The 15,114-nt window shown below is 39.5% G+C and overlaps 1 protein-coding gene across 2 annotated transcripts in view; it reads right to left on the minus strand.

Moving 5' to 3' along the window:
* kiaa1549la (KIAA1549-like a) overlaps positions 1-15,114 on the minus strand; it is a 104,646-nt gene that overhangs the window by 34,351 nt on the left and 55,181 nt on the right. For both annotated transcript variants that reach the window (XM_037978346.1, XM_017428933.3), the window contains 4 exons: positions 13,123-13,294; positions 9,826-9,986; positions 7,888-7,923; positions 1,411-1,604 (listed from right to left, as the gene is read on the minus strand). In XM_037978346.1, coding sequence (XP_037834274.1) covers positions 1,411-1,604; positions 7,888-7,923; positions 9,826-9,986; positions 13,123-13,294 — 563 coding nt within the window. The remainder of the gene's footprint in view (positions 1-1,410; positions 1,605-7,887; positions 7,924-9,825; positions 9,987-13,122; positions 13,295-15,114) is intronic.

Consider the following 15,114-nt stretch of genomic DNA (forward strand, 5'->3'; position numbering starts at 1 on the left):
AAATGCAGCGGATCTCATTTGTGAAAGTTCAGTTAAATGTCACTTCAAAATAAAGCTTGAAAAAGGTAAGAAATTAGATTTTTTTTTCATATTTTTCAGAGAATAACTGACAACGTACGTAATTGGGGTATATCGTGATATATATCGTTATCGTGATATAAAATTATCCATATCGTGATATAGGATTTTTTTCTATATCCCCCAGCACTACAGGGAAGCTTATCTTTATAAACAGTTTCTGCACAGATGATGGCTCAAATAAATGATGTGAAGTGATGGAAAGGTCCAAGGTTTGGCATATATAATTTTCAGTATGTATGAAAGGCAAACGTTTAGCCACATATTGAGGTTTTTGTTGCACAGATTGGCTCGGCACCATTTTATCTCTCTTTCCTCTGCAGAGAATAACTTTAAAGCGGATGAGATTATCATCACTGATGGACAACGCTGTGTTTTCACTGATATTCAGGTTTTTTGCCGAGTGATTAACTGAAATATCGTTTCAGCTCTAAACTCAGAGTCACTGGGAGGAAAGATCTACATCAAAACATCAATTATTGAAGGTCTAGCGTTCCTTTGAATGCATATCGCCCGCCATCTTTCACGCCAGAGATGATGGAGCTGTAGCCATCTTGGTCCCCACGCTCAGATTATGTGTTGTGAACGACTCTCAGCTACAACCACATTAAATTTTAGCTCAAAATCTGTAACTGGCAACCATTTTTTGTGCTGGCTAGTGTTGATCAGCTGCGGCGGCCATCTTGAACTGGGCTGACTCCAAAGGGTAATCAGTTGTAGACGTATACACCTAATAATTACCTTCTGACTCCAGTTAATGATAAAATTTGAAGCAAAGATCCCGCTCAGTCTGTTAGCATTCAGAATATGTGACGGGGATTCGACTAAAACAATCAATTTTAAGCCAATATTGGAAAAAAATGACTGTTATGACCAATTTATGTGTTTCAAAGTCAGGTGACTGTGCCTGTAAAGTATGTAAGAGGTGGTTTAAGACTCCTTCAGATTACAGAGATGCTGTTTGTCACAGAACTGCACTCCTCAGCGGTCCGATGAAGTTTAAATTCTCTGTTTTTTAGCAGCTCAGGTTGACTGAAACAAAACAAAAAGTAGAGCTGGTTCGAGTTGAGCTGCAGCTTAAAATAAAAAAAGGCCTTAAAGACTTTATAGGTCTGAACTGTAAGAAATGTAAGATGAAATGTAAGCTTAATATGATTATTTTTACAGCATGTGACATGTGTTCATTTGCAGAATAAATTAGTTTCAACCTTTGACCAAAATGAGCACAATTTGACATAAAATATACAAACAAAAAGCACATTATTAGAACATAAAGATAAGCAATGAGCTCGCCGTACTGCAGATTAAAGCAGTGATTTAAGTGCGTCTTACCCTGCTTTGTGGGTGTCAGCAGATGGAGGCCGTTTGTTTGCAGTCCCATCCTGGTGGGCCTTCTTATCCAGCGACAGGGACAGCGGCGCGTCTCGAACCGGCAGCCCCAGCACCAGCGTCTCCTTGGTAACGGAGATGGCTTCGTCGCCGATTCGACCCATGTGCTTCTTGGCGTAGTCGAAGCCCTGGACGGGCTGGCAGGGGAGAGGAAGAAACAACAGTTAGACAACGATTTTACAGTTTTTAGAATTATTTAATCACAGATCCATCAGATGCATCAGACATTTATATTCCTAATCAACGGCCAATAACCGAGCCAGAGACATTCAAATAAGCAGCTGGCAAACAGGGAAGCACATGCAAAAACCTCTCAATCAAAGCTGCAATTCAACATAAATAATAACCCACAAAAAATATGAATGAATGATAAAACTGTCACAAAATGAACAACGATCCAAATTACACGCTAACAGAGAAACTGCAAAAGTTTTAAGCAAAGGTTTTAGACAATAAGTAGCATTTAGAACATGCAAAACTATAAAACTGACTGAATGACAGACATTTTTGTGTTTTGTAAGATCAGTGAGCTCTGGCAGCCATCTTGATTTGTCCATCAGTAATAGATGTACACTCGATGAGTATTTCCTGAAAGTTTCAATGAAATTCATCCAGTAGTTCATGAGATATTTCGCTAACAGAGTTAACAGCAACATTTTAAATACAGATCTTGCACGATCTGTGTTGGTGACCAGTCTCAGCTACTACCACACCAGATTTTAGCTCATTATCTGTACAACTGACTGAATTATAGACATTTTTCTGGAGCAGCCATCTTTAGTCCTTTGCTTTTTTACGGCAGGAAATAAAGACAAAGATTAAATCAAACCATCAGTTGATGATTCAACCCCTTTGTGGAAAACATCACTTTACTTTAAACTTGTATAAGTCGGCATTCACACAAGTTTCGTGTCATTTAATCTAAGATTTTCTGCCTGACGGAGGCTAAATGTTAATCTTTTCTTCTGGAATATTTCTGCAGGTGAATAAACGCAGCTGGTTTAAATGTGCAGTTTAGAAACAGAATATCGTCACATTGCTTAGAGACCAACAGCATGACGTAATACAGTCTCCTAGATATTAAACAAATAAAGTATTTAAGGACACTGCTTCTAATTCGACTAAAAGAAACTGGAGGGGCATCCCCTCCAAAATACACTTTTGTGAATCTCCAAACAGCAGAGCTGGCAAAATAAAAATAATTAAGCTCAGCAGCACCTTTGAAGTCAGACGTTTTGTTCTGAAAAGTCATTAAAAAGGCAAAAGAGAAGAAAAAGTTTTTTTGATAAAACTTTAAAAGCCTGAAGTCAGACTCTTTCTGCTAAATGGTTTTCAGTTTTAAGAAGCAGAGGAAAAAAAGGTGTGATTCTGGGTTACACAACCACGCAGACGAAACCCTGATTAGTTTTTTCTCTTCTCTTCTTTTTTGAGTCGCTCTGAAATAGGACGCCTAATGCATTTGATGATGCATGGTAAATTGTGAGTGCACGTAAGGTTAGGCAGCGTGGGCATATGGCTGATGGTGTTGTTCATAATTCATCGGCTACACACACCGCTGCGCCATCGGCTAGCTCCGAAACACGTTGCTGCAGCCAGAGATTCGTGGAAACAGATATGAGCTCATGAAAAGCGAACACAGTCCTGCATGAATATATGGATTTTGTGCTCATATCTGCAGGGATTGTTTGGCCTCTGAAGTGATGCAGGTTGACAGTCGTAACTCTGTTGTGTGAACAATGTATGGAGAGTGCAAACAATAATTTGCCCGTGGCCTTGTGATGCTCTCAGGTTGAGAGGGAGTTGAACTGTGCGTTTCTGACAAGCGAAGAGAAGGCAAGCAGGCAGAGGATCAGAAAATTAAATGAGCTGTACCAAAAATATCTTTCCGCCGACAAGCAGCAGGAGCGTGCAGGAACAAACACAGAGTGGTGCAGGAAGGACGTGATTATTGGTTATCACAGTGGCCATTGCACAATTACTATTAAAACCAAATTTAATTGTTACACTTTTTTAAAACCCGTATCTCACCAGGTTGCAGCTGTTGGAGACGAAACAATGACTCATAATTAGAAGAAACTAGATGAATCTTTAGTTGCAGTCTCCCTGAATTCAAAGTGAGCAAAAAACCAACGAGCCTCATTTTAACATGTGCTCGGCTTGGAGAATTGTATTCTAGGCCGTGCACGGGTGTTGTAGTCAGCTTTTTACCCACCTACGATTTAATCTGCTGGAGCTGACTTTTCAGTTGTTTAAAATATATTATCTATCCTCAGTGTGGCTTTTAGACTTGGACATGCAGGTCTGTAGCTCCAGTAGAAGTCTCAAAATACAGCTCTAGCTCACTATAGTTCTGGAAATTAAATTGAGATGGGCTCGAGACGCTCTGCTACTTTGAGAGAAATTGTTGCACAGTTTATTTATTTTTAACATGTTTAAAATTCAAGCAAAGAGGCTGTGTGGCTCTGAGAGTCAAGACGGGAAACTGAGAACCTAACAGAAGTCTGGATTCAGGATGAACAGGTGACGCTACCGAACGCCGAGCCTAAACTCTCCGAACTCCGAGGATATTATGGCTCGACACCTTCTCGGCTGCTCTCCTTACCAGGAAATGGGATGCCAGGTCTTTTCACTGACAGACAATATTAATATTTATTGTTATTTAATGTTAATATTTATTTCATGTTCTGGGAACTTCAGCAAAGGTTGTTTATGCATGGCTTTAAACTGTAATTAGCTGCTTATTTATTTGCTGTCAAACCCCCAATGTTAACACAGAACATTTAATACATGGCTTCATTTTTTTGGACATATCCTGCTGACCACCAGTCGTTCAAATTTGTCCTCTGAGAACCTGATTGTCTCCCACCCTCTGCATCCTACTGAATTAACTCTTTTTGCCATCTACAGAGGACATTCAGGGCTTTTTATTGATACCAAATGTGAAGAGGTGGGGCTGATTACCTTACAAAGATCTGGTAGTTAGGAGGATATTTTCATTGTAAAGTGATAACAGATGAAATGCACACAATAATGATGAGAATCAAATATTTATAGTGCAGTATTTTATCCCCAGCATGGTTTGAAGCAGACATTCAGTCACTGACAGGTGCTGGATGTTTTCCATGAAGACTGGACGGATTCACAGAAAAGACAAGGCCAAGGGATGTAACCTCCAAGAGTGTGACTGACATTTCACAACTGGCTCACAATGTTATTAACTCAGCCCCTTATTAAAAACAGACACATCCTTCTTTTTTAATAGTCTGTCCTTCTCTTCCTGTTCACTAACAGTGTTGACTTAACAAATCTTTCATCTCGTCTTTAATGAAGACGTTGTGGAACACCAAGAACCTGCGATCCGTCTGACAGAGATGAACGGTGCTCTTCTTTATATTTATTTAAAACGCCGACAGAAAAAAAGAAGATGACAGCAGCACGAGATCTCAGCGGAAAATGTTGCGTGATAAGACAGCGAGCAAAACCCCGCTTTGATGCTGAATTTTCCATCCTTTTTGCGATCAAACAGAAGCTCCTGTGCTTGTCTAATTTTAGCTTGTAGCTTCAACCGACAGCGGCTTGATGTTGTACAGCAGATGGATGAGATGTGCTCCATTCCCCTGAGAGGCCATATTGATTTAAATTCAGCTCTGCCGGGGCAAGAGAGCAAGACTGAACCCCAGAGTTTCATGTTTTTAAAAAAAACAGAGCAATAAGCACATCTGCACCGAGGATGGTTGAGCAGATAAAACCCTCCTGGGAGGGAAGTTAAAGAATGATGCAGCAAAATGCAAAACAGTGCCTGTCCTTTTAAATGGCAACTGCTGCATTTTCCTCGTATTGAACACCTTACAAACGAAAAATGGATTTCTTGTATTTCTGCTGATTCCACCTCCACTGTGCTCCGAACGCGAGCCGACTATCGGAGGCTTTCGTGCTTTTCACAAAGCAACAAAGAGGAAGGAAAAGCCATTTTGAAGAATGTCCCAGCTGCGCAGCAGGCTGATGAAGCAAGCCAGACGACGCAGAATCACTCCTTAAGACTTAAACACACATGCAAACCTAATCTAAACCACAGTATTGATCGGCAGCTTCGGCTTGTCAAGCTTGGTGACTGATAGCCGAGAGGTGGGAGCACTTTGTGCACACATGCAAACACGGGCTCTGAGAGTCAGTGGATCAAACTGATGGAGTCTTTTATTCTGCTGATAGCTTTAACAAGACGCTTGGCTTCTGACATGAGAACTAGCATCACCGTGTAGTTTGTATCCGCAGGATTATCGTGAACAGCTGGATATCGTCAGCATAATGCTCTCTAGGTGAAAACAGAAAGCTCCTATCCTTCAAAATAAAAGCAGAATTTCTTGAAGGAATGGATAATGCTTGTTGTCTTGAATGTTAAAGTTTAAATTCTTGTAGTCTTCAGAGAATGTGTAGGTTCTGACTCTCATCTACAACCAGATTCAATTTTAGCTTAAAATCTGTAAAAATAACTGAGTTGGAGCCATCTTGAATCGGGTTGTTTCCAAAAGCTCATAATTGTTGATGTGCAGCGATTGCTTTCTTTAAAATCCGTCCTTTAGTTTGTGAGATATTTTGCTAACAGACAGACAAACACATGCTCACAAAGATCGCCCGCCTTTCATGGCGACATACAGCCCAGCACATTCACGCCAAGGATTTTTATTTTTATTTGCTGATTTCATTTTATTTTATTGAAAATCGTCACTTGACCAGAATAAAAGAAAACCCAAAGAAGCTAAAATCCAACCCAAACTGAAAACTTTTGTCCACTTTATGTTTATAACAAAAAATGCACAATTATTAAGTAAGTTAGAAAGGTTTCGAGCAACTTTTACTTCTGTTTTTTTTTTTTTGCAGCTCTTGTTTGAAAATAGAGAAACTATTTTTTGTGCAATTGTAAATATGCTTGAAAATCTAAATTCTCTTTTAGATGAGCTTCATTTCAGTTTTCCAACCCTAAAAGCAAAATTAAACCCAACATTTAAAATAAGAATATTGTCTGTTTAATTCCTGCAGAAACTGAGTCTGAGGGAATTTGTTCCACGTGGCACAGATAACAAAAAAAAACTTCTCTTAAGCTGAAGTCATTATCAGGAAGAGATTATTCAGCTTTTCGATTATCTTATCAAACCAAATGTGTTTTAGGTAAAAGCAGGACCAAAGCTGCGTGTTGTCAGCTCAGATATGACTTCAAAAGCTCCAGAGACAAGCGTTTAAATAGCTTTAACCTATATTTTATCATTCTAGAAATGCTTCCTATGTTTCCATAGCTCTGTAATAAATATTTATCTCATTTGCTTAAAGATGCCACCTTTCGGGACTTGGAGTGGATAAATACAACTGTGGATAAAAACGTAATTGCAGCCTCCCGGCTCCACTTGTGAAACCTCACATTTCGAGACTCTTTTTAATATTTGATTCCCTCCGTTGCAAAAACACAAAACAAGCGTTAGCGTTTAAATGTTTACAAACGTTTGAGAGCGCAAATAAACCCTCGGAGCTGGAAGACGTTAATGTATTATTTTAAATAGAGGCTAACAAAAGCGGGGAACACGTGCAGCCATTTTTTCTGGGATGTTTACACCCCGGCGTGCTCTGCAGCTACAACAGTTCCATTAACCACCAAAAAAACGCCCTGCCTCCCCATCCTTACATCCATCTCTTGGCTCACTTTGCATCTCGAGGGACGGGGATGAGAAGGTCGGGACCAAAATAACTCACAGATGCGGGAACTGACGTCCTCCATCAAAGCCACGATCCCACGCTAATGGCTTCTTTAAGCATTGAAAGAATATTACCATTTTTATCTGCTGGCTGCTGGTGTTCTGCTTTGAATTAAGATAATTTTAGGACTTGGGAAAGGATTGGAGGTCTGTGTAGGGTTCCTGCTGAGCCTCTGTGGGACTAAAGGGGCTTTATCTGAGAGGATAAAACAGCTGACATGAAAGCGAGAAGCACTAGCAGAGATGTCGTCTTGGTTCATAAATCAAGCTTGAGTCTCTTTGTATGGACGCTTATAAATAAAATCAGGCTGGTTCAGTTTTTGGGTGTTAAAGCCTCCCTTTTTGGAATTTATATTCATGGCTTCCCTCTGGCCAACAGAACAGAGCTCATTTGGTTTTAATCAAGTCCATCGACTCAACCCAGAGGTTTAAATCCTGGGGAAGCTTCATTTTTTAACAAGTCATCACTGCCCCCCCAAACTTTCCTGCTATTGATCTGCCAGCAAATTAAAAAGGTGGAAATAAGTCATGTCAACAGCAGAGCAGCCACATGCAAGACTTTACCCAGCAACTACACACAGAGCAAAGAGCAGCCAACAACGGAGCTGCACAAATACAAAAAACATCCAATCATTCAGCCGTTTGTTGGCTCATTCAATCAGCTCTTATTTAATACCTGGTGGTGGTAACTGCCCTCTCTTCGATATGACGTCTGAACAGGGAGAGAGTCAGAGGGAGAAGGTCAGCAGAGGATGAAATAAAACACACACAAAGACAACAGGAGGAGCAAAAGTGACGACTTCTTCTCAGTTAGTAAGTCTGAGCTCAGGTTTATAGTCGGACACCGTCCCCGACGTCCCGCTGATATTTCATAAATTCCACAAACTGCTTGGACGAGGTAAAACTCTTTAATTATTCTTTCAGTAGTGACGCGTCTGCAGGACTTTAAGCTCTATAAACATCAGAAAAACCTCAGCTTTAGAAAGCAATGAATGCGTTTAAGACAGAGCCATCTAGTGGTGATTCTGCGCGTTGCAACCAAGTGAATTCTTTGATAAATACGGACTTTTACGCTTCAGAAAAAGAAACAAATTAAAAGCTTGAGTTACGAAACTGGCAACACAAAATGTAATTGTTTGATTCCATTTTGTTGCATCTGTGAAAATGCTACTTTTAATAAACAGAGAAAAATGAAAATAAATGTAATATTTGTCAGAGCTGGGTTGTCTAATCTGAATGCATGAATGAAACAACAATAATAAAATTGTTTCTGCTGCCTTGATAACAAGGCCGCTGACAATAAACAAGTTTCTGTTTTGTTATTGTAAAATAAATGTGACAACTATCAGGCTGATGACAGAAGAAATGCAGAATAAATCATTAATCTATTAAATGCCTAAACAATAAAACTGTTTTTCATTTCATTTTTATTCCCCAAATCCAATTAAAGAGTCTAAGTTAGACTCTCAGTGCTTTGTAAGATATCTACATTTGTTATATTTATTAAAAACATCCCAAAACATGGACTTTATGTGTCTGACTGAGGAAAAATCAAATCAAATCAGCTGTTTTGAGTGAAAAACAAAAACAAAAAAGGTAACTGTGCAACCAGCAAAGTTTGCAGATGTTTCTCCTGCACATATTTGATAAACATAAACAACAAAAAGAAGTTTCTTCTTCTTTACAAGCTTATCTTAAATCTTACGTTGATGCAATGATTTCTTCCTGGTCTCAGTTCTCAGTAATTACTTGAACGAGTTCAGTTTCACATAAAACAATTAAAACAAGAAGCATTTATTTAAACAACAATGTTCTTTAACGTTACTTTGAATGATGTAAAAACAGACGGGATTCAATGCAGCTGGAGGGAAAAGGTTGTTTCTGTAAAAACACAAATCTTTTAGATTTATGCATCATGAAACAACGCTTCTGTGCAACGGTTTAGAAGATATTTAAGTTGTTTAGCAGTTTAATTAATTAAAGGTGTGGCTGAAATATTCAGTAAAACTAGACTGAAGGTCACAAGAGCCAACAAGCTTTTCGTTTGTTTACCTCTTTGCCGTCTGCAGCGACACCAGCAGCTGTGGTTCTGGCGTCACGTTCTACGCTGGACAACCGTCCAACCCGACCGAACCATCTGTTAACGGTTTGTAAAACGCACGCAAAGCGATCGGCGTTCACTTAAGCTCCAATTAGCTGATATTAAGTGAACGCTGTTCTTCGTGGAGGGGCAGAAAATCACCCCGGGGTTGTCTTCCGCCACAGCGGAGCCCTGCCCGTTTCCTTTTTGGACGACTGGACTTCGCAGCACGCGCGATTAGCGACGACCAAAGGGTGCTGGGTAAAAACAAACGAGCGAAGCCTGCAGAGATGAGATTCGTTTTTTTCTGACCTGAAGGAACAGCTCGGCACAATCGGTTTTCTGTCTGATGTGGCACATGCAATACGATTATGTAATCTTGTTTCAACCTTAGAGAGGATTAAATCTCTGTGATTCGTTGAAGCAGACAGTGACAGAGAGACAACGGCTAATTTATAGCTTCAACAAGAACTGAGGAGGGAGCGGGATAAAGGATATGTAAAGCATTCGCCAGTAATTAAAGATCTGATTTACCTTGGAGCGGGATTTAAAGGTCCTGAATGCACCGGTTTTGAAAATGACTCTGTTCCTCTTACACAGGATGAAGGCAACCATTCCGATCACGACCACCAGTAAGAAGAGAGGCGTCAGAACAGCCATGATCCACAGGTTGCTGGGCGTCGTCTTCACCACAGCTGCAAAACAAACACACAGACAAAAACACCGGAAACATCAGTTCAAAGCCAGGGGTAAAATAACACCCAAGGCTCTGCTTCAGGGGTGGGCAATCCTGGTCCTCAGGGCCACCATCCTGCAGGTTTTACTTGTTCCTCTGCTCCAACACACCTGGTTTGAATCAATGGGTGATTAACAGGCTTCTGCAGAACAAGAAGAGGTGATTTAACCTCTGAATCAGGTGTGTTGGAGCAGAGAAACAAGGAAAACCTGCAGGATGGTGGCCCTGAGGACCAGGATTGGACACCCCTGCTCTACTTTCATTCCTCCTGCATTTTATTGAGATCTGTAAAAATGTCCTCCTTCACCGCGCCTCTTTCTTCTTCTTCTTCTGGTGTTTGTTGGCGGTTAGCAAACAACTCTGTGGTGCTCTGTGTGGATCAAGTCAACCAGCTCAAATAAAAACTACATCCTCCTTTTCTACCACCTGACTTTTCCATCTGCCTTAACCCTCTCAGGCTCAAATTAAGTTTTAGTAACAGGAAAAATCAGATATATTGTTGTAACACCTGCCTTGAAAGGGTTAAAGAGGTGTTTGTACTGTGGTACCAGAATACTTTTAGGAGTACGAGTACACGGCGTCAGACCGATACCCGATCTTGGTTTCTGTGCAGCCCTGTTGCAAGCAAAACTGAACACCAGATTGAAGCTTTTTTGACTTTAAGGGCAAAAGAAAACAAACCAATTAACCACCATCTTGACTGATTTTTACAAGCTAAAAGGGAAAACACATCAATGTTTTATTTTACATTCATTTCTACTCATTTCAGTTTATCTGAAAAGCGCCAATTCACAAAAAGAGTCATCTCAGGGCGCTATGCAAAGAAAAAGTCCATTTCTGTAGATATTAATTCAAATCAATAAGCTACATAATTACTTACTAAAGCCATAGAACAAAAAGCTTAAAAAACGGGAATAAAATGAATGAAATTGTGTTCAAATTTTAAGGAATATCAGTGAACTTTTTATTAGTTGGGATTCGTAACGCACTGTAATACGACAGGAATGAATCTGGATCTGTTTTGGACTGTTTCTTTCTTTGCATAGCGCCCTGAGATGACTCTTTTTGTGAATTGGCGCTTTTCAGATAAACTGAAATGAGCAGAAATGAATGTAAAATAAAACATTGATGTGTTTTCCCTTTAAGCTGGTAAAAATCAGTCAAGACGGTGGCAAACTGATTTGTTTTCTTTTGCCCTTAAAGTCAAAAAAAGCTTCAATCTGGTGTTCAGTTTTGCTCACTGTGGCTTAAAAAGATCATATTTGATTTTTAACGAACATTTCTTCAAACAGCTCGTACATTTTTACAAATATAAATGTAAAATAAAGCTCTAAAAGGAAGACTGTGAGGGTTTCTAACTTCTGAGACAGAAGTGATTACAGGAACACTTCGCTTCAACACTTTTAGGACGGGCTGTGAAAAGAACTGACGATTAACTGATTATTCTGTAGATCCTGAGAAAATATAAGGCATGAAAACAAAAGAGGAAACACTTTTGCTTCTTCAGCTGCTACTGCAGAAATATCAACTAAAAATTAAACTGACATTACAGCACGTAGTGGTAAATAAACAACCTTTAATTTTGGCTTTAAACCCGAGCTTTGAAGCTAGCTGAATGCACATTATGGAAATGTAGGGAAATTTATGTAAACCCAAATGCTACAGAATGTCACAGTAATTCAAGGCAGCTCTGCTTCAGCTCAGCAGATGAATCCTAAAGAGCATTCAGGCTGGAACCGTTTCAGAGGTGTTGTGTCTGTACAATGGCTGCCGAATGAGAAATGTGAGCTGAATGCGTTCAATGCAATTTTTGCATCACATAAAATATGTGCATATGACGCAAAGAGAATCTGAGGAATATGCAAAATATTCCACTTTTTGTGCCAAATATTTCCAGAAAAAGACAAATCTGAAGCAGAAAAAATGAGTGAAATGTGAAAATGCAGCCCGAGCGCCGAGAATGACTTTGTTATAGAAGCTGAAAATAAATAAAAGACCAAAACACCAGCTATAATTAGCAAAACGAAAGCTAAAAGCTAAAACCAGCAGATCAGTAGCTACAAGATAGAACAGGAAGAACTAAAGTCAAGGGTTAAAAGCTTTAAATTATCAGTACTTAAAAGCTAAAATTTGCAGAAGAGCAGCTAAAACTTGACATTAGCAAAACAGCAGCTAAAAGCAAAATCCAGCAGAACTTTAGCTAAATGCTAAAATTAGCAAAACATTAGATTAAAAACTTAAACTAGTAAAACAGGAGCTAAATGCTAGAACCGGAAAAACTAAAGTCAAGAGTTAAAAGCTTTAAATTATCAGTACTTAAAAGCTAAAATTTGCAGAAGAGCAGCTAAAACTTGACATTAGCAAAACAGCAGCTAAAAGCAAAATCCAGCAGAACTTTAGCTAAATGCTAAAATTAGCAAAACATTAGATTAAAAACTTAAACTAGTAAAACAGGAGCTAAATGCTAGAACCGGAAAAACTAAAGTCAAGAGTTAAAAGCTTTAAATTATCAGTAGTTAAAAGGTAAAATTTGCAGAAGAGCAGCTAAAACTTGACATTAGCAAAACAGCAGCTAAAAGCAAAATCCAGCAGAACTTTAGCTAAATGCTAAAACTAGCAAAAACAGGAGCTAAATGCTAGAACAGGAAAAACTAAAGTCAAAAGTTAAAAAGTTCAATTTATCAGTAGTTAAAAGGTAAAATTTGCAGAACAGCAGCTAAAAGCAAAATCCAGCAGAACTTTAGCTAAATGATAAAAGTAGCAAAACAGGAGCTGGAAGCTAAAATTATCAGAACAGCAACTAACAGCAAAATATTAACTACTGTAAGAATAAAACTGAAGCAAGTACGAGGAAAATAATGGAATAATGTCTAACAAAAACAAGCTGGGTTTTTTAAAAAATGGCCGCTCAGAAAGCAGCCTCGCGGCTCGCTGGTCGCTTGGTCGCAAACACATTAAATTCAGTGAGACTGCAACAGGAAATCTGCCTTTTTTCGTGTATTTTTCCCACAATTATGAGTCGTCAACTGGCCTCCAACGTCTGCAGCTCGGTGAGATTTCAAACTTTATAACGGTTTGGTTTCCAGCCAGCTTACGTTCAGCCTGCACTTGCACGAAGTAGCCCAGCGTTAGAGCCATGGTCTGGGAGTCCAGACTGCTGAGGGTCTTGGCAGCTGTGGTTCCGGTCACGGGTTCTCCGTTCTGCTGGGCGTAGTAGGTCAACTCCGCTGGGTTCTTGGGTCCTGGCAGCCGGCGTATGCTCACCATCTGAGGAAGGAAAGATGATGACTGTAAAAGAAGTAAACATTACATCTTCGGCCAAATTAAACACAAAGCCTCTTATCTCCTCACACCAACAGACTGTTCTATCTGCGGCCCAATCAGAATGACTAATCTCACTTACTTTGATAAATGCTCTCTGTGAAGACACTCGAGGATAACTGAGTCACTTGAAACCACAATTTCCTTTCATCATACATCAAACAGTCTTTTTTTCCCAAACATCACACGGTTTAATCAAGTCTAGTAATTAGATTTTGTCATAAAAAGATATGTGTTATTAACTGGCTGGAGGTTTGCTTCGCCGATTACACCCCCACCCCGCCGCTCCGTCAGCGCCGTCCCTCCTCCGCCCGTAAAACTGCTCATCTGTAAAGACCGTAAAGCCTCGAGGGCGTGGAGCAGTGAGCAGAGGGAGGTGACAAACACAGAAAGTAACGATTATTTTTACCCATCGCCACCAAACACGTTACTTCTTCTTTTCTTTTTACTTTAAAGCAGCCAGCTGTTACATTTAACCATAAAATTGGTCGCCTGCAGCCTTTCCTCTCAAAATATCTCCCTTTTTTTTTACTTGACAGGTTGTCCAAACTGTCCCGCCTCAAGTCTGCCTGAAGCGTCGTCCGGGTTTCTAAATCTGGAGGTTTCCATGGTTGCAGCTGGAAATACTTTTGAAAGACTTTGATAAATATCGTGTATTTACATTAACGTTTAAATCCCCGCCCTTGATTACAGACACAACTAAAACGTTTCTAAATGTAGAGACTTAAGGTAAATAATAAATATTAATAATTATCAAACTGGTCCAAATCTGCCTATTTTCATTTCTAAAGTAGATTAAATCCACAACCTCGAGTTTGGTCTTTGCCTTTGTCCTAAAGTGTAAAAATACTGATAAATGTCAACAGTTTTTTTTGTATTTTTTTATTTCAGACTCATGTAGTCTTTATATAAAACCTAATAACACTTAATAATGAGCTGTGTTATTCCCATTTTTACTTTTATTTCAATCTTTAAGCAGCTTTTGCAGCTTTGAACACATATTTTGTAGGAAAAGTGATTTTTTTAGGTTATAAAGGTTACAAACCCCGATATAAGAAGACAGAAACCGGAATAAATGCAGAAACATCTCAAGGAGATTCCTGCGTTTCCAGTTTTAACCCCAGGGAGTCTCAATCGTTTTTTGTAATAAAGGTGGAGGAGGAAGGGATTAGGGCGATACGACCAATTTAAGTGAGATTTCTAAAGATAACAATTCAGTAAAAGGGCCGATGAGCTGCACTTACAAAAAGAAGTAACATCTGTTTTTTATATCCTTTTTGTTTGGCATCATTGTTGATTAGCCTTAACCTTAAGTTTGCTTTTGATGTCAGTCTTTGTGAAGAAGTAAGATTAATAAAAAGTGTAAAAATCTGTTGAAAGCTGCAGCATATAAGCTTATTGATCCTGCATCTTGTGACGGCTCGGCAGCTTCTTGAAGAGTATTTAACAGACCCTCCAGGATTTCGCAATGTTGCGATCGCAACTATTAATTCAAAATCAGGCAAACCCCGCAAAATTGCAACTTTAACCCAATATTTATTGTTTCTAAAGTGATTCGCCACCGTTTCTGTGGTCTAGTCTCTTCTTTGTGGGTTTGTGTAGTGTGGATACAAAATAACCCCAAATAACTCAGGAAGAAGACACGTGACGTCACTTCCTGTTAACATCAGAACGCCGGGAGCGTGCAGGAGCAGCGACCGAAGCCAAAATGTGCGCTAATGCTTCACATTTGCCCACAAAGATTTCAGCAAACCAGTTTCCTCCCC

Source organism: Kryptolebias marmoratus, linkage group LG11 (genome assembly GCF_001649575.2).
Source record: "Kryptolebias marmoratus isolate JLee-2015 linkage group LG11, ASM164957v2, whole genome shotgun sequence".
Taxonomy (NCBI): domain Eukaryota; kingdom Metazoa; phylum Chordata; class Actinopteri; order Cyprinodontiformes; family Rivulidae; genus Kryptolebias; species Kryptolebias marmoratus.